This window comes from Podospora anserina, chromosome 1 (genome assembly GCF_000226545.1).
Source record: "Podospora anserina S mat+ genomic DNA chromosome 1, supercontig 4".
Taxonomy (NCBI): Eukaryota; Fungi; Ascomycota; class Sordariomycetes; order Sordariales; family Podosporaceae; genus Podospora; species Podospora anserina.
The window spans coordinates 1,172,206-1,190,873 of NW_001914853.1; the positions used below are offsets into that span (position 1 = coordinate 1,172,206).

General features: G+C 53.0%; 5 protein-coding genes across 5 annotated transcripts, besides 1 other annotated feature; 2 read left to right on the top strand and 3 right to left on the bottom strand.

The window, feature by feature from the left end:
• Window positions 1-2,453: 2,453 nt before the first annotated feature.
• On the bottom strand, window positions 2,454-4,051 carry PODANS_1_17570 (uncharacterized protein; the record flags this gene model as incomplete). The annotated part of the gene is made up of 4 exons (XM_001907173.1): window positions 2,454-2,773; window positions 2,825-2,860; window positions 3,036-3,253; window positions 3,366-4,051. The coding sequence occupies 4 exons, from the start codon at window positions 4,049-4,051 to the stop codon at window positions 2,454-2,456; spliced, it is 1,260 nt and encodes a 419-aa protein (XP_001907208.1).
• An 881-nt stretch (window positions 4,052-4,932) lies between these two features.
• Window positions 4,933-5,028, top strand: a tRNA (tRNA-Ile).
• A 349-nt stretch (window positions 5,029-5,377) lies between these two features.
• On the top strand, window positions 5,378-7,675 carry PODANS_1_17580 (uncharacterized protein; the record flags this gene model as incomplete). Its single annotated transcript, XM_001907174.1, has 1 exon — window positions 5,378-7,675. The coding sequence occupies one exon, from the start codon at window positions 5,378-5,380 to the stop codon at window positions 7,673-7,675; it is 2,298 nt and encodes a 765-aa protein (XP_001907209.1).
• Window positions 7,676-8,020: 345 nt separating this feature from the next.
• Window positions 8,021-10,961, bottom strand: PODANS_1_17590 (uncharacterized protein; the record flags this gene model as incomplete). The annotated part of the gene is made up of 2 exons (XM_001907175.1): window positions 8,021-10,889; window positions 10,945-10,961. The coding sequence occupies 2 exons, from the start codon at window positions 10,959-10,961 to the stop codon at window positions 8,021-8,023; spliced, it is 2,886 nt and encodes a 961-aa protein (XP_001907210.1).
• A 349-nt stretch (window positions 10,962-11,310) lies between these two features.
• On the top strand, window positions 11,311-12,462 carry PODANS_1_17600 (uncharacterized protein; the record flags this gene model as incomplete). The annotated part of the gene is made up of 4 exons (XM_001907176.1): window positions 11,311-11,372; window positions 11,461-12,125; window positions 12,178-12,327; window positions 12,383-12,462. 4 exons carry the CDS (start codon window positions 11,311-11,313, stop codon window positions 12,460-12,462), a joined length of 957 nt encoding a protein of 318 aa, XP_001907211.1.
• Window positions 12,463-16,532: 4,070 nt separating this feature from the next.
• Window positions 16,533-18,437, bottom strand: PODANS_1_17610 (uncharacterized protein; the record flags this gene model as incomplete). The annotated part of the gene is made up of 2 exons (XM_001907177.1): window positions 16,533-17,598; window positions 17,650-18,437. The coding sequence occupies 2 exons, from the start codon at window positions 18,435-18,437 to the stop codon at window positions 16,533-16,535; spliced, it is 1,854 nt and encodes a 617-aa protein (XP_001907212.1).
• Between the last annotated feature and the right edge of the window lie 231 nt (window positions 18,438-18,668).

Below are 18,668 nucleotides of genomic sequence, written 5' to 3' on the forward strand. Positions count from 1 at the left end.
CCCAAACATCGGGATGGGATGAGACGATAGACGGGACCTAAACTCAATTCTATCCTAACCATCATCCGAACCTTGAAAACGAGCTCCCATTCGAAACAGCAACTCTACCTAGTCTCTTGGTAAACTGTCTAGTCTATACCAACAGAAGCAACACGGTCAAAAAACTCCGAAACTAGCACAAGACCAAGCTAATGCTGCATGCCTCTCTGCCCAAAGTAGGTATATGCTGTCAAGCTTAGCCTGGGTACGGGTTCCATAACGTGCGATAGGCTGGACGAGTAGGAATCCATGCCCAGTTTCCTATTTTTCTTGTCGTCAACTCGCTGTCAGCAGATTCCTCCTCTCGCTTATGATCATAACATCGACAGAGCTTCAGTCATGTTGCACTCGCGCTTTTGCGCCGGTGCTACATAACCTGTCTTTCAACCATCTATGTAGGTCTAGTCGAATACTTGTGCGCCTACAATCCACACATAATACGATCTGGAGTTCCAGACCCGGGCCATTCCGTCCCACTCGAAAGGAGCGCCAGCACCAGAGTGGTATTTCATGATGGCAAAACGCAGTTTCCCGTCTCACATTGATGTCAACACCATACACAAGGAGTAAACAGACATCAAGAAACCAAAATCCACAGTGGCAAACCCCCCGAGCAGGTAAAGCAAGTCGTCATCCATGTTAGCCACATTTAGTGCCTAATCTCTTCCTAAATAAAGCATAAAAATCAATAAAGCCATTCCACTTACCAACGCTCTCCATCAAAACCAAGAAATCTCAAACGAAAATATCACGGAACTTCCAACCAAACCCAACGAACTCCTCCTCTGTGCCTATGAAACGTCCCCGTCTCTCCCCAAAGAAATGACAAAAGCCATGCAAAACTCACAAAATAGTAAGGCCAAAAATGCCTAAGGGCAATGACCAGACTGTTCAGACCAGATGAATCTGCTTTATTGCAACATGATAACTCCTGTCGCACAACGCCCCTTTCCCCGTCCTCTCTCCCAACCACTCAATGACCGCTTCAAACATTTTCTCCCGCCTCAAAACTTTCCACATGGGCATTTTTCTCAAAGCAGCATCCCAAAAATCTCACGATACCCGCGCCTCCCCCACCCCATCTGACCATATAACCCCCCCTTGCCTTTAGGTTCATCCAATACCGATTACAGTATGCACTCTGCACCTCCGTGGCAAGGACTGCCGAAACGACAAGGCCATACCAGTGGTTGTTGTTGTTCGGTACCTTTATACAATGTAAATCGCGCCCATCTACCAAGAAACCCAATTGTCCACTCTTTTTTTTTTTTTTTTCTCAACAGCCGCCCTCGCCGCCACCTACCACCACTGCTCATCGTCTGTGTATCAGGGTCTCGTCCCCTCAGATCACAGCATATCCTCATTGTATGGTCTGTCCGGACTCAATCAATTATCGCGTGATCCAACAATTGTGATTATAACGGCTTGCCACCTATCCAAAAGGGAATCCTAAAACACAAAACTCCAGAAGCAAACCCCCTGAGGATATCCAACTGTCCAGTAAACCAACCCAGCAAACCTCCCATTTCCCTCCAAGCAACACCAAAATCACAAGGCAAAAAGAGACACAAACCTCCTCCATTTACTAGTCCCACTCCCCCGCCTTCGCCCTGTCCCGACTTTGTACCACTCTCCATCTCACTTCTTCTTCTGATTCTCCGGGTTGTACTTGTCCTTCCAAATCCTAAAAAAACTCGCCGTCAGCTCTCCAGTCTCCCCCAAACCAAAACCAAACCAGAAAATCTGCCCAACCGATTCCCGCTTCCCTTGAGTAACCGTACCACGCCACAAATTACACAGCATCCATCCGCATCTTACGGGCCCGCGATACAAAAATGCGGTGATAAATAAACACAGCAAGAGGGCAACACACCACGGGTGGGCGTACCACCGGCACTTGGCTCCAGCAAAAAGAAACGGAGACCTGCACCACCCACCCTCACACCACGCCCCCTCCATAAAAACAACCCAATCGGACAAAGGTACATATCAAAGGATACCAACCTCTCAGAATCCAAGACGGTGGAGGGGGTGTGGTGAGAGAACAAAAAGTAGGGCGGACAGAAAAACGTACGGCTATCGAGACAGAAAGAGCAGTTTTGCTCAACCTATCACGCAAACAAGACGCAAGTCATATCTGCAACATTGTTCTGCCGTTGCATAAACCACCACACACTGCGTAACTGCAGTCTTGTGTGGGAAAGAAGAGAAGGAGAAAAAAAAGCCGGATATGTGCTTACCAGGTGTTTCCAATAATCTTGTTTCCGTTTTCTTCGGCTCTCCGGTAGTACTTCGCTGCCGTAAACTGTTGTGTTCATGCAGTTCAACTGTCAGCCTCATGTGATGGACCTTAAAAAGAGTGTGGTGCTTCCCCCCCTCACTGAAAGAAGCTTGCGAATTGTGATTCGTCCTTTTCAGGCAAAAAAGCCCCGTTGATGCCCAACTGCTCCTGATTCGACAGGAAAGCCACACTTCCAACCGGCATCACTTGTTGACAGACCGACCGGAAAGTGTGAACGTGGGAAGTCTGCCGCTGCTGCTTGTCCAGCTGGCATGGTCACGCCCAGGCAATCTCGATGCCGGCCTTCATGTGTGTACAAGCGACCAAAAAAAAAAGTTGACATCTGAGAAAATGTGAGACAATATTTACTGACCTTGTCCTTCTTAGTGCCGAACCCCTCAAGATAGCACCATGCGACTTCGTTCATCGCGTCTGTAAACAACAAAAGATGAGCTGGTTAGCTTGCTCTCCACGGGCGTAGTCCAGAAATGGACGGCCAACATACCAGTATCGCCGAGATTCGCTGCCGTTTCGTAGTACTGAGATGCATTGTCAGTATCAACAAAAGATGTGTTCAACCCACGACCCTTCAGGAGGAGCTCTCTCGAGCACACTTGTGCAAAACTCGATATGCATACCAGCCACACGTTGAGACGTCACCGTTAACCGTTCGCCGTTGCATTCAAATCAACAAGCAGCAGCAAGAAAAACAAACCTACCTGCTTCGCAGCAATGGGGTCCTTGGCAATACCCCATCCGTGTCGGAAGCAATTGGCCAATTCGAATATGGCCAGAACCAGCTCGCCCTTGGCTGCTCCTCCTTTCTTGAGTCCTGCTTGGAGGGCCATCTGCTCAATCTCGGCGGCGTTGGATGCTGCCGCGGAGAGATAGTTGACGGCGGCAGCAGTGTTCGGTTGGCAACCCCATCCGTGTCTGATATCCGTTAGCTTACGAACATAACCATCATTGGACCAGCCGCCATTTTGTTGATGCTTTGCGATATGGACACTTCTGTCTCTAGTGCAGGCATGGCAGAGGCACATACCTGAGGGCGAGACCATAGAGAACCTGGCTAAGGGGGTTGTTGGCCCCCTTAGGATCCGCTAACCGGCCAAACAACGCCGTCGACTCTTCCAGTTTTCCTGCCTCATGCAACCTGATAGCCTCCTGGATATCCTCGTCGATGGCCTTCGATGACACCACCTTGACCCTGGGATCTGGCGCCTCGTCCGCGGACGCATCGCCTAAGCGCAACTGAGGTAGAGTCGGGGGAGAACTTCCGTGATCGGGGGTCCCTGGCCGGCTGCGATGCTTCTCGTTCTCGCGAGCAAGCAGAGTGGCTCGCTTCTCCCATTGCGACTCGGTCCCGTCCTTGTCCTCGACGCCCCCCTCCGGAACCACGATCTCCGGCAGATCTTGCGGTACGATCTCGCTACTGGCTGGACTGCGGCTCAGGTGTAGCCGTTGCGATAGGCGCTTGTGGCCACCGCCTTGGTTGCTCGATGCAGATGCGCTTCGGCTGCGGTTACTTCGGAAGACGTCGAGGCTTCGGCGGGACTTTTGGGGTGTTTGCGGGCCTGGACTGAGGAACCCGTCGTTACTGGCACCAACGGGTTCTCCTGGAGGCTGGATCACCTCGGCACTATGGGTATCGGATCGCACAAACGTGAAATCGAGGGTGCTGTTTCCCTCCTCCTCCTCCTTCTTCCTGAACTTGTCGCGGAAACCCATCTTGGTAACGATTTGTCGACACGAGGCAAGCTAACGTCAGGTTTGGCACCGGGATATGTTTGCGATTTGAGTCCTACGGTAAAACAAAATGAAAGTCGAAGAGTTGGTTTCTTGGGAAGCCGAGGTGTCCGGCAAGGTGGGTTGGGTTATGCTGGGTACGTGTGATTGCCTATAATATTGCCAAATTCACGATGCGACAGCCACACCTGGTACAGATATCGACGTGGTTGAGGCCGGCAAAGGAGAAGGAAGGATTGTGGTATTAAAAGAAGAGCAAAACGAAGGAGAGGCTGACTATGTATTGGGACAGTGGTTAAGGTATGTTCTCAGTTGCACTTGGCGCCATGTTTGAAGTCCTCAGCCCGACGGCATTCTTCCTGGAGATTGGATGTCGTCTGTTTGAGATTCAGGCCTTGGGGCGGGGCGGAGTCTCCAACGCGGCGGAGGCTGCGGAGCGGGCTGTGGCACACCCGTGGACCCCTCATCGTCCCCAAGACAAGGGGGAGAAGGGTTCAGCGGGCCGCCATAGCATGCCATTGGTACATCAGGTAATTGACTGCGGTGATGCTGGTATGTGATCGGACATATGATTATATACCTAGACGCCATGTAGAAAGCGAAACTGTGAGAACCGTTACAAGCTGCCTCTCGCAAAGCCAATATAGAATAAGGAAAGATGACGGCTGCAAGAAGAGGTCTGTTTCAGTGCTTCTTGACAGCTGATGTCAGAGTCGAAAAGCTGAAGTGGCTGACAACCGGAAGTTACCAACGCGAGGCAGCAACTATTCCTGTATGGCCTGTGCTTCTCTCATCATAATGCCTTGATTGTTTTGGGCCAGTCGTGTACCCAAAACGCGTCCCCATTTTCAACAAATCATCAAGCCCGATTAGCTCAGCTGGTTAGAGCGTCGTACTAATACTGGTACACACCTGTAAATGGTATGCGAAGGTCAACAGTTCAATCCTGTTATTGGGCATATGCTTATGTATGTTTTTATTGTGAGCCTGCTCACTACTTTCCTTCTCCTTTTGCTTGCCTCAAAATCCACGGCCACTTTTTTGTCGGATATGGTGGTTTGGGATGTCATGCTGTCAATGTAGCCATGTGGAGCAAAGCCCATATTTGGCAGACTCTAACCAGGTCTGGAGGAGGCTGTTCTTGCTCACAATAAATTCGGCGCCAGCACGGACCTCATGTTCACGACCCTGAGCTCAATTGACAATTGGACAAGAGACCGATAGCGTCACAATTGGTTTTCGTCTCATGGCCGATTCTGTTGGATTTGGCCGAGGCAGCGCGTCGGCATTGCCTCCCACGGAACCACCATGGCTCCCACGCCAAAAACTACGCCAATTCGCCGGCCCCTGACCGTGAAAGGAGTCGAGAGAAAGAAGCCTGGGCCAGCGCCGAAACCCTTGTCCGAGAAGCTCAAGGCGAAGGCCCTCAAGCAGATCAAACGCGTCGAACGAAGCTACACCCGTGAGCGCAAGATCGAAGTATTGCTTTATCTCCTTACCCACCGCGTCCCGGACTCTGGCCCCCGAAAAACACCACGCCGCCGGATTGGCCAGCCCCAAGAAGATTGCTCAACACAACCGGTTGTCGAGAATGAGAATGGAGAACTTGTTTGGTACAGAGCACCCACGTACGCCGAAGCTTCGGATTTTTGGAAGATTCCTACGCCAACGATTCAGGGATGGTGGGATTCACGGGACAAACTACTCGAGGGGACGGGTATTGAAGTCCACAAGGTCGGGCCAGGAGGTGTTCCAAAGGCGTTGGAAGGCTGGAAACCACTGAGCCAGCGTTCAACATTTCGAACCAAAGAAGGAATGCAGCAAGAGGAACCAGTGGTGACGGTTGTGAACCCAAATACGAACGGTGCCACTCCAACTCCCTCGTCATCTGCTGGGGCTTTGTCTGCTGTACCGATAACAACAGCACCGATGACCCCGTCCGTTCGAATCATAGGTCGTGTGAATCCACAACCGCATTACAAACCACCTCCGCCAGCACCTCGACCACCTGCCCCATTAGCCCCCGCTCCGGCACAGCAAATGCCACCGGCTCAAAATAGGCCAGTGGCACAGGCCCCTCCGGTTCAGACCCCTCCCGTCGCGCCAGCAAATCGGCCGGCAGCCCAACCAGCTCCGCATCATGCTCCGCAACCCGGAAAACCTGGCCTCCAACCCGCCGCACACCAGGCTCCGGCGTATCCACAAATACCGCCGGCTTTTGACCCTTCAAACTATGTTGTGCTATACACTGGGCCTCATCCCGGACCTTGGAGCTATCCTGGGCAGCATTGCATACCGCCTGGCACGGTGCTGCCCATTGTTTACGCCGGGCAACCAGTCGAGCTCGGGCCGCCATGTTTTGTGACTGTATATCCCGGCCCACCTTCGTCTGCGCTTACGCCGCCAGCTCCGAGTGGCATGCACAACCGGCCTCCACAACCGGCCCCGCAAACCGGTCAACATTCGGCAGGTCAAGCCCAAGGCCCACCACAAGCTCCGCATCCCGGACAACAGCAAACTCCACCACCACCACCCGGTTATCGTCCGCCACACGTATCAAATGGACCTCCGCCTAATGCCCAACCTCCACAAGGGCAAAGACCAACTGGACCGTCGCCGCCAGTTCCATATGTAGGACCGTCAGGATACATCGGCCCATATGCACCACCTGGGTTCGCACCAGCTAACCAAGCCGGTCCACCCCCGCAACCACAGAACGCCGTATCCCAAGGCCGGTCCTCATTACGGACACCAGGTGCGAACACCGGACGTGCCAGCAAGCCGAAGTTTCGAGTCCAGCCGCCTCCGGCCGTGCCCAACGGTGTCAGTACCCAGCTTGAGTCCGGAAATAATGGTCAAACTCCCGTTGCAGCCCAAGACCCATCTGCGGCCGGTTCTACTTCTAGCTCTGATGCGTCTGTCTCTACACCTGCGGAAACTCAGGTAACTGGTTCGGTCGATGTACAACATCAAGACGCCAGCAACGACAAAGATCGGCCCGACAGTCATGTTCACGATCAGGCCGGTGAACCGACGCCCAGCACTCAGGCGCCGATGTCGCCAAGTGGTGATCAAGATGGGGTGGTGCCAGCAAATACTGTCTCAGGGGAGTCAACAGCAATAGATCGAGATTCCTCGTCTGCGGAGACTGATTCAGAAAAGGCTGCGGCAACGACCCTAGAAGAAACTATGCAAGACGCCACACCACAAGAAGAGACGAACGTCACTCCCACAACGGCTGAAGACGATACCGCGATGGAGGAGGCGCTGGAGCATGTCATGGAGGAGGCGATGAAGCAAGAGGCGATGCTGGAAGACTCGGCTGGTGGTGAGACACCTGCTTCTTTGTCGGTGTTGTCCTCGCCTAATGATGGCGCGGATGAGACGCGGATGGAAGTCGACAGTGAAGAGGCAAAGTCCTCGTCACCGTCACAGAGCGGGGAGGCGTATGAGACACCGTATGAAACGCCTGCTGTTGTTGAGACTGACGGTGGTGATGAGGGTGATGAGGGTGATGAGGATGATGTCATGGTTGATACACCGCCCGAAGACAATGCACAACCTGCTTCGTCAGAGGCGGAGGCAGTGGAGAGTGAAGAGGAGTAGTGGTCCTGATTAATTTGTAAATAATGTGCTGGATGTGGGTGGTATTTGTTGTCGTGGAAACACAACAAGTTTAGCGTTGATATTCACTAAAGCGAAAGTGATTCAAGGGGGACTGGGAAAAGGGTAGGGGGAAAGATACCATGGACTGAGTCGCAAAATAATCATAATGACAAAAACTGCCAGAGCAGTACAAAGTATCACAAAACTTCAAAGATGTTGAACTTGACATTTTACTCAAATTCAGAAACACCATCTCTATCTACCATGCCATTTAACAAGCCATCAGAAAGCTCCCCACTCGCTTTTCTTCACCACACATTTGCCCCAAACCATCCATTACCAAGTCTAAGAAAGACTAGCAAAAGCCCTCTTCCTCACCTCCTTCTTCTGCTTCTCCTCCTCCTCCCAATTCTCATCCACGAACCCCTTGACACTCCTCTCCTCAATCTGCATCCCCACCACCCTCAACGCCGCAATATTATACCCCATCTCATCCTTCTGCTTCCTCAGCGCCTGCCTCAGATTGACTCTGATCCCGTCCAGCATCTGGCGCATCGTCCTGCTGCTGACAATCTGCTTGTGGTGGGTTTTGAGCATGAAAAACAAGATCCTGCAGGTGAGAGGGATGTTCATGCTCCGTAGCGCGAAGAGGTTCAAAAAGGTGAACAGCATCGGCACTGACGCAAAGGGAAGAACCAGAAGCGCATCGTGGAGCGCGGACGCTTTGATCTTGGAGAGGGTGTTCATCACGTATTGCTCCGCCGTGATGTTCCCCAGCGCCATGAAGATGGCGTGCCGTTGCGGCGGCGCAAGGTTGGGGTTGGAAGCCTTGGCTACTTCCCACTCTTTCACCACGTTGAGGTCTGACAGGCCGAGCTCGAGGGCCTCGGCTATTCTCTCTCCTGCCATCAACGTCTCAACCGTCTGTTTTGATGCTGCGGCAACCTCGCGGTTTTCATCCTGGGCGTCGGCGTCTTGCTCCAGGGAGGTGGTGAGCGTAGATTCGTAAAGCTCTTCCAGTTCCTTTTCGCGCTCTTCCTCGAGGAAGATCTGCTCGTCCGTTTCCTCCCATACACGAATAGACTTGTCGTGAGAGGCGGACACGAGGAAGTTACCCGCGTGGGAGATGGCAAGGGCCCAGATCTCCCCGTGGTGGCCGTCGATACGTTGGATTTGCTCGAATTTATCCCCGTCCCAGTATTTTATCGTGCGGTCTTTGGACGCGGAAAAGAAGTGATGTCCGTTGCCGTCCGAGTTGTGGGGGATGAAGGCTACTTGGAGGATCGAGTCTTGGTGACCAAACAAGGCTTTGTGGCAGTCGCCGAAATCGAGACCCCATATTCTGATGTTCTTGTCGGCGGAGGAGGTGATGATTAGTTTGCTGTCGAAGGAGATGTCCATGCTTAAGACGGGGAGTTTGTGGCCGTAGAGGTTGAGGTAGAGTTTGAGGGAGTCGACAAAGAAGACCTTGACTGTGCTGTCGAGGAGAGACACAGCCAGGAGCTTGGAGTCGGGGGAGAATTTCAGACTGAGAATGTCGTCAGATACCTTGAGTATCCTCGACTGGACCAGCTTGAGTTTTGGTGTGGTTCTCGTGGTGCCAAGAACTTGCTCCTGGACAATCTTGAAGTCCCAGAATTTGGCTGCTTTGTCGGCACCTCCTGACACCACAGACTTGCCATCTGGGTGGACTTGTAGCGCCCAGATAGCATGGCCCTCGTGTGCATTCACGCTCTCCAGCAACGCCGCGGAAGCCACATCGTACAGTTGGAGCTCTCCCTCCTTGGTTCCCACCACTACCACCTTGTCACCTGGCAAAAATGCGCAGCAGAGCGCATAACCACACTCAAATGTTCTGATGCAGGCTTGTGTCTTTACGTTCCAAATCTTGAGCGAACCATTGGCAGCAGATGCCAGCATTTTGTCGTCCGAGCTGAGTGATAGCGAGCGGATGTCTGTGCGATGGCCTGGGAGATCAACACCCAGTGCCTTGTTGTAATCTGCGACATCGGTCTTGGACTTGAGCTTGTCCTTTCCAACAATCGTATAGAGCTCCAACAAGTTGTTTGTGGACCCTACAAGTAATTGCAGGTCCTTGCTCCCTTGTTGTATCGCCCAGTCGACTGATCTGACCTTGCCCGTGGTTCGTACGATAACGTGCTGCGCAAACACATCAGAAATCTCGGCCTTGTTGATGTCGTCGGCGCCCTCATCCTCCATGTCAACATCGGCGCCCTTCTTATCTTTTGCCAGCTTCTCCTTTCTTCTCTTCTTTTTCCTGGCCAAGCTCTTCTTGACCTCTGATTCCGTCCGTATCCTCCAAATTTCAACGTTCTTCTCGACTCCGTGTACGGCGAAGTAATCCCGGCGGGGGTGGAAAATAACCTCGACTGCACGCTCTTTGCTCGATCGGTGTAATGTGCCTCTGTTGTGGAGGAAGTTTACTGATTGTGAAAGGTCGACTCGTTGCGCCGAGGCAGCCAGTGCCACGACATCCAATGCCCACACCTTCATTTCGCCATCGTTCCCAGCAGTCACGCAGCCGCTCAGATCCGGCGAAACTCCTAGCGCCCAGCATTCGCCATTGCTTTGCGCAACGTGTGTCTCGATACAGTGGCGGGATGAAAGATCCCAGAGCTTAATCAGCGAATCTTTTCCTGTCGTAAGAAGGAATCCCTCTGCGCCCTCGTTGTCCACCGCCATCAACGCCTGCTCTCCATCTTCTTCCTGCACCACCGGCTCCGGCTCAATGAACCTCAGGCCGGTAACCTGATCTTTGTGTCCTCTCAGCTTGTACTGTCCCACCTCGGCCACCAGATCCCAAACAATAACGTCGGTATCCTTCGAACCGGAGGCCAGGCGCACACCAGTCTTGTCGAAAGCGAGAATAGTGACGGCCGACTTGTGGCCGTTGAAGCTCACTACGGAGGTGGCGATCTTGCTGTCCCAAATGCGAATACTGCCATTTTCGTAGCCGACAGCGAACAGATCCGGGTCGGTCTTGCTTTGCGCGATTGCGGTTACCAGAGCTCTGTTGTTCTCTTCTTTCCAGCGGCTGAGGAGTTCGCCCTTCTTGATATCCCAGACTAGCACCTCCTCATTGGCGGCGACGACAGCTTGGCCGGCGCTGCTTTTCGTCTTGTCCTTGGACGACCAGACAATGTTGGAGCTGCTGGATGCGACGACGCCGAAGGACTTTGATGGCTCAAATTTTCTGAGACGGTTAGGGGTGTTATCAAACAGAGCGATGGTTCCAGACAAATACTTACAGGTAGGACTTGACCATATTTGCGACTCGAGATTATCCAATGCAGGCGCACCTCTCAGTCGTTGTGGAATGTCCTTGCGCTTCGAGGGAAGTGCTTGTCTTGCCCAGGACTTTTTTTTGGCAGCGATAAGATAAGAATTGCAAAGGTGAAAACACCGACACTAGCCACACCCGTCGGCAGGGGTTCAGTGGCTGCGGCTCCAGGAATTGCGGGGCAGTAGCTTCAGGGAGGGGCCTGGTCCGCAGCTTGTCGCAAGCCGAGCAACGTCAGCCTTCCCAGTTGCAACTGACAGGCCCCACTAAAGCTTTCCCCCAACTTCATCATCAACACCATAGCTACCCGTCGAAGCCGAAACCAGGGGACAAGATGTTGCTGCTCGATTACCAGAATGTGCTGATACAAACGGTGCTCACGGAGCGTTTCTCCGGGTGAGTGTTGTCTTGTCTCTACCAATCTCACCGCCAAGCCCCCCCTGACCATCACCGCCATAGCTAACCAACAATGCGCCCAACACAGAGCACCCCCCGTGTCCATCGACCAGACCGTGTCCGACTTTGACGGCGTCATCTTCCACATCTCCACCCCCGACACCAAGACGAAGATTGTTGTGTCTATGCAAATCCGCTGCTACAAGGACCTTGTTCGTTACGGCGCTGAGGAGCTCCTGGCTGAGGAATATGGCCCGTATGTTATCCCGCCCGAGCCAGGTTATGACTTTTCCCTCCAGATCGACCTCGAGAATCTCCCAGAGGACAAGGAAGCCCGCGATGCGTTGATCATGAAGATTGCTCTGTTGAAGCGCAATGCCATGGCTGCCCCTTTTAAGCAGGCGTACGAGGAGCACTACCACCTGAAGGCCGAGGCCGCCAAGTTCACATCCGAAGAAGCGCCACAGGGTGTCAAGGAGGGCGGGTCCGTGAAGGCTATTCAGTACCGTGAGGAGGAGGCGATCTATGTCAAGGCCAGTCATGATCGCGTCACTGTTATTTTCAGTACCGTGTTCAGGGAGGAGACGGATCGCGTGTTTGGAAAGGTGTTCATCCAGGAGTTTGTGGATGCCCGCCGGAGAGCTATTCAGAACGCGCCTCAGGTGCTGTTCAGGAATGATCCACCATTGGAGTTGCAGGGTGTGCCGGGTGTGAAGAATACCGGCACCGGGGAGATTGGTTATGTTACTTTTGGTATGTCTCGACATAACCGGCGTGGGATGACATGTGCTAACATACAAACTAGTTTTGTTCCCTCGCCACTTGACCCCTCAGCGTATGAATGATGTTATTTCACATATTCAGACCTTCCGCGATTACTTCCACTACCATATCAAGGCCTCCAAGGCTTATATCCACACTCGGATGAGAAGGCGGACGGCAGACTTCCTCCAGGGTATGTTCGTTCCCTACCACTGTTCCCTGAGTATCATCCTAACGCTTTATATCAGTCCTCCGGAGAGCGAGACCAGAGAACGAAGAAAAGGAGCGCAAGACAGCGAGCGGGAGAACCTTCAAGGCTGGAAACTAGTTTGTTTGGGGCGTGTTTTGGAGTTGAGCGTCTTTTATGGATGTTGTGTATAGGGTAGAGCAACGCAAGCAACGGTCGGGTGACTAATTTACAGACAAGACCATGGATCGCTGCTCCTTCCCACATCACTGCGTTACCGCATCAACCACTGCCACATCAACACGTTACCCCTTCATCATGTCAACACACTACCCCTTGGCCACAGTAATCCATTACCCTTTATAGAATTGGCGCATTGCCCCTTCGCCATCTTATCATACCACTAGTTCTAGTCGCTTTGAAGACCCTCACTTGTTTCTTTTTGACATATTGACATATCAATACAGGGTAGCGTACCTTGGACATCTTACCTTGTCTTGTCAGGGGCACTTCAACCGTCAGCTGCACTTTCCCTTCTTTTCATATCCGGCACTGTAAAATTTGCAAACCCACCAACGCTCTTCGTTTACTCCTCCTTCCGTCTTCGGAATCCCCTCATTTTCACTCATCTAGCCATACCCCTTGACCCAGAGGGCCAGGTTTCACAGCATCCACCTGGCGTGTTACAGCTTCAAGTCGTGCCCACCGCCGGAGCCGCATGTCCGGTATCTCTTCGTTTAGGGTTTTTTCCTTTCCTTTTTCTTACCTACCTACCTAGGTACACGCCCCTCCCACAGTCCCGTCCGCCCCGCCTCGTACTGCCCGTTGCTGCTTGATGCGGTGTTTGCTTTTTTTCTGGTGAGCACGGCATACCCTAGCGGTGGTGGGTGGGGGGCGGACACGACATGCGCCCTTCCCCTTCCCTGGCTGACCTATGCTGTGATCCCTTCATGACTGGAAACCTACCTACCCACCTTGTCGGTTTCGCCCGTACTTTTTGGGCTTGTGGTCGGCGGTCTCCGCGTGAGGTATGGGGTTGTGGGTTACAAAAGAGGGAGGACAAAAAGTTGAGAAAATAGATTAATCTGACCCGGGAGTTTGGGGAGGTTGAAAGGGGGGAAAGTCTCGGTGGACGGATTGGGAAGGGGATGGTGGTAATATGACGGGATTGTAGAACCATCTGTTTGATAGGTGGCATGGTGAGGTCATGTTTGGGGTTGTGGATTTGTTTACCTCTATGACAAGAGGTGTGTGTAGAGGGGTGACGTGATGGATAAGATGAAGCTTTTGATCACGTTATTGACAATTGGTAGTCGATCCGGGCCGATCCTCCCGGTTGCCGTCCTCTCTCTCGGTCATTCGAAGAACGTTTGGGGGTCATGTCAGCTCCCCTCTCAAGTTTCAGCCCCCAAACTCCCCCCCATTCCGGAGTGCATTTCATCTGCCGAAACGTGCATCCCCCAGGTTTTGATACTGTCTTGCAACGTCACCAGGTGTGAGTGGGCTCTTTTGCAGCTACCATCTCGATGTCAGGCAGGTGCCCCGGGCTCTGGTGTGTTCAGGTGTGTTCCAGAAGGGTGGTGTGATCGCTATGGTGCCCAATTACCTCACCACTTTCTCTCTCTCACACAAACCAGTGGGTTGGGTATCTGGTGTCCTAGGTTTCGGTCCGGCTAAATCGCTTGATTGCACACACTTCCCGACCAAAGTCTGCCGTCCCCAGGTATTTTTTGTCCAGTCCGGTAGTTTACTGCGTGCAATATAGATTACAGCTGGAAAAACGGCTGGGTCTCGTTGGAAGATTCTGAGACTTCCTTTCGGTCCCGAGCAATATATGGTCGACAGAAGGGGTTGCAGCTGAGGCAGTGCAAAATACTACAGGTCAATAAACCAGCTTGAAGCAAAAAGATTATGCTGTGTCTGAAACTAGCAAGTTTGAGAATTCGAGTCTCCTCGTATCTTTTCGTGGGGGATGGAAAGTGAAGGCGGGGGAAAGTTTCACTTGACTGGTGGAAAATGCATCATCGTGAGGGGATACATAAGCAGATAAAAAAAAATGGTGCAATCATTTGCTTGCTCACCCTCACACACACACCAACTTGCCCTGTTTGTGTGTGGGCGAGAAGAAAAGCAGGCTCAGTTGCGTGACCAACCTATTGGACTTACGTCAATCTTATGCCTCGCTCAGCATCCCGCTCTTGAAGCTTGTGATGAGTAGGCACCTTATGTCTCGGACTCGGGAGAATACTCTTATCGAGCCAGTTACAGGTGCCCTTCTTCCCCTCTTCAGCCCTTTTCGTCACGAGCCTTGGCTGGCTAGCTATCAACCTACCCAACTCCATCCAACAGGCTGAACTTCTCTTCCCCATCCCGTGAATGACTCTGACTCGAACCAACCCCCACCGGCCCGCATCCCGACAGGCAGACTGTCAGACTCCGTACCCGGAGCATCGCCCTGAAAATAACCAAGCGCTGACTTCCACAGCGGCCGACAAGGCAGGTCCGTTGGGTGGTTGGTAACTACCCACCTAGGTAGATAGCCAGCCCGAAATCCAGCGAACCCGAGAAGAATCAGAACTCGTCATCAGCTCGGTCGGTCGCATCCCTTTGGGACTAATGCATGAGCTCAAGTCTCGGAAGAGGCCTCCACGGGAACAGTCACTGCAAAAGATGAAGCTACTGCGAAGAATATCACGAATGCAAAAAAGACCAAGGCACAGAGCAGTGTAAAAGTATGTAAAAGGTGTACTGAAAATTTAATTCGCTGTCCTAGCTACAAGAAATATTCCAAGAGAGTATCGATCGCGGTATCCATATGGTTGGGCGTTCCAGCAACAACCGGACCATGTCCGAAAGAAATGTCTCTCCCCCTTCTTCCCCCCCCCTCCTCCTCTCACTGTTCAATTCCATATATGTCTGGTGGCCGTGAAAAGTATATCCAAAAACGAAAAAAAATAATGTATAGAAGAAAAGAAAAACCGAAATCCACAATATGTACCCAAATCCGTCAAATCAAGTCCCCGTTTTCTGGCATCGCAAGGAGGGGGTGACTGCTTGTGGGCGATGGTGAACAGGGTCGGGCGTGTACTTCTTGATGCGACCATAAAAAAAAGAAGACTGCCCTTTTCTGTCACTCCTACCCAATTAGAGTCGCCCTCCTGCGAGGGATGCAAAGTCAGTTGAGCCATCGCCGTGTTACCGGCGACTCGCTCAGATATGACTCCCATCCCTTGCCGCTGTGTTCCGACCCATTTTCCTCCTCGGGGGGCGCTGCGAAGTCCGGCGGTGTGTGAAAGACAACCGCGGGGAGGGCAGGCCCAAAACATGTTTGTGAAAAGCTGGCGAGTGAAGGTGTTGAAGACATAAGAAAATAAAAATCGTTCATGAAGATGGTGTCGTCGTGACTGTGGTGTCCAGGTCGCAGCACGGCTCTGCGTTGCCGGGGCTCTTCCTCCCCGCAAGGGGCTTCCCGCGCAATGTTGACAAGGACAAATGCTCGCCGTTTTCCTTCTCAACCCCAATTTTGTTGTGTAAATTGTGTTGCCAGTCTGACTGTCTGCGAGAGATTTCTCCGCATCGCTGACAGGCCCGCGACGGCGATCCTCCAGTGTACAAAGGAGAAGGAATGATGTCGTAACAAAATAATCAATCCAAATCCGCCAATGTTCGCCGTGTTCCGCCCGCCGACCTCGCAGCAAAAAGCTCTGCTGGAAACAACCCAATACCAAGCGCCATAGGAAATACCATATGAAAAGAGAAGCCGTGTCCGAAGTAGTAGGAGAGTAAAGAACATTAATCGTAGAGATGCGTCCAAGAAAAATCAAAAAAGCCAATGCTCGCTTGCTAATTTTGCCAATCGAAAAGACCAAATACAAGGACAACGCAGAAAATCAGGCTGGGAAAATGTCCAAAAGAGAAGAAAAAAAAGGCGGGCAACTCCTGTTCGCACAAGAGCGCAAAGAAGCAACAAATGTCGGAGAGCGTGAGCTGGTAGATATCTGTTTTTGTGTGTGTGTGTGTGTGTGTCGCGGGAGCGGAAGAATTGTATGTGTGGTGGGTTTGAGAAAAAGTCATCCCCGAGGAAAAGAAAAACCGAAAATGCTGAAAGCGCCCAACGCTATGCATGTCGTGTGTGTTTCATGCAGTGTCATTCGTAGGCCGTGAACCTCGTCTCTCGTGTCGTGTAGTCGTCATCAAAGGTGTTCCATAGCTTATGACCGGTCGTTGCCGCTGGAGGCTTGAGCAGAGTTGCTCTCAGCAATCATCTTGGCAAACGATCGGACGACGTCGCTTGGAACCTGGTCCCAGAGCAGCGACCGAGTGTAGACCTCGGCAGCCGACTGCTTATTGGCATTGCGCATGTTGGCGAGAGCCTCGGCGAGATTGCGTCTGCCCTGGCTCGTAGTCCTTTCGGCACCAGCACTAGGGAGGAAATCTTGCGAGGTCAAGTCATTATATTGCGCAGCCGTAAGCGAGAAGATCTGCTCGTTGGTCTGCTGTTCGGTGGGCTGCGTCAGGGCATCGGCCATCTCACCGAGCATCGATGGTGCGACGTTGTCCACCATCGGCGTGGCAAGCGGGAGCGATGAGCCTGAGGCCTGGGTCCAGCTGGTGCCGGATGGCTGAGGAGCCATCGCAGCGACCCCCGAGGGGGCCTGGCCGCTGACGCCGGCATCCTTGAGCACGTTCTCGAGGAGGGTCGCGGACGCGGCGCGGACATCCTCGGACACGCGGGGAATGCTGGGGGTCGAGCGGCTCGAGAGGACGAAAGCGCCGACGAGGAAGAGCATGAAGAGGAGGCCGCCAGGCTGGGCGGGCTTCTCGGAGTCGGTCGGCAGAGCGATCTCGGGCTTCTTGGTGGAGACGAGCTGCATCTCCTGCTTGACCTCGGCAGTCTGCTCCAAGGGGAACTCGCCAAAGACGGGCATGTTCTCCCAGGAACCATCCATGGTGATGCCGTCCATCTCGTTAAAAGCGCCGGGGAAGCCCGGTGCGTTAGAGGTGGCACCCTCCATGGACTGCACGTGGTTGGTTAGGACGCCGATCTTCTTCCGCAGCTCGCCCGATTCGATCGTGTGCTTGCTGATCAACTCGTCACGCTCTCTCTCGAGGTTGTGGGCATAGGTCTGGTAGTCCTGCTTCTCCATCGAGAGCTTCTCAAGCTCCCTCTGCAGATCGGCGATGGTGTCCTCCAGGGAGGAGATCACCTCGGTGAAATGCTTCTTCTCATCCTCAAGACGCTCAGTGTGAAGCTTCTTGCGTTGTCTGGAATCAAGGCTGTGAAGATGGTTAGTCATTGTTCGCTTGCATGGGGATCAAGGTACATACGCAGCCTGTCTGTTGCGAAGGAGTCGTTTCTGCTGCTTGAGCTCCTTGATCTCTTGCTCATCGGTGGACTGGGCAATCAACTGATCGATGTTGGTCAAGTTGCGCTCAGCGGGGATGTCGAAGCGTGCGTTCTTCTTCCGGATGCCATCACCCCTCCGCAAGTCGTTGTGAGAGCGGATCAAGGGGCTGGCGGGCCGCGGTCGCTTCAAGGCCTGGCTCTTGACATCCTGGGCCATCCACACGTCCTTGTGGGGGGAGGTGGGCATGGACTGAGGGAGCTGCTGAAACATGGCGGGCTGAGGTCCGGGGTTGCCAAAGGGCGTCGCTTGCACCTGGAAAGGGCTGGGCTTGGGGAACATGTTCATGGGAGCCGAGTCGTATTCCGCTGGGAGGCCGTCGAATGTCTGCATCTGAGGGGTGGCGGATCCAGAGCTGGTCATGGGCCAGGTCTGGTTCGCGTAAACGGCGTGCTGGCCTCGGTCCATCTGCAGGAAGGGGTTGTTGCTCTGAGCGTCAAAGAAGGGGTTGTTCGACGGGACGGCCTGCATGTCCACTTGCTGCCAGCTCTCGGTTTTTGGCGAGAAGAGCGAGGGGGCGACTGCGAAGGAATCCCTTCTGCTATCCGTCATAGAAGGGGAGTTCTCGAAGCCCGAGTCAATGCCGCTCTGGTCAAGAATGTTGTCGTCGAGTATGCTGTCAGCCTCCTCCTCAAAGTATTTTTGAGCATGGTTGGTGTCGACTGATAACGGTCCTCTGTAGAAGTTGTCCATTGGGAATGCTGAGACCATGATGGGCCACAGGTGTGATTTGTGATTTGTGTGTTGGGTGTTGATATTAAGAAGTGTGTGGACCAATTCCTATTATATGTTTGTGTTAGTTGTTGAGCGGACCGGGGAGCGGTGAGGGCGAAGCCACCGCTTTTTATTTCGGGGAGGTGTTGGGGGTCTGAGAGCAAGGGAGGCTCAGGGCGGCATGGATATGCGGAGAAAAAGAAACCAGGAAAAAATCCCGCTCAGGAT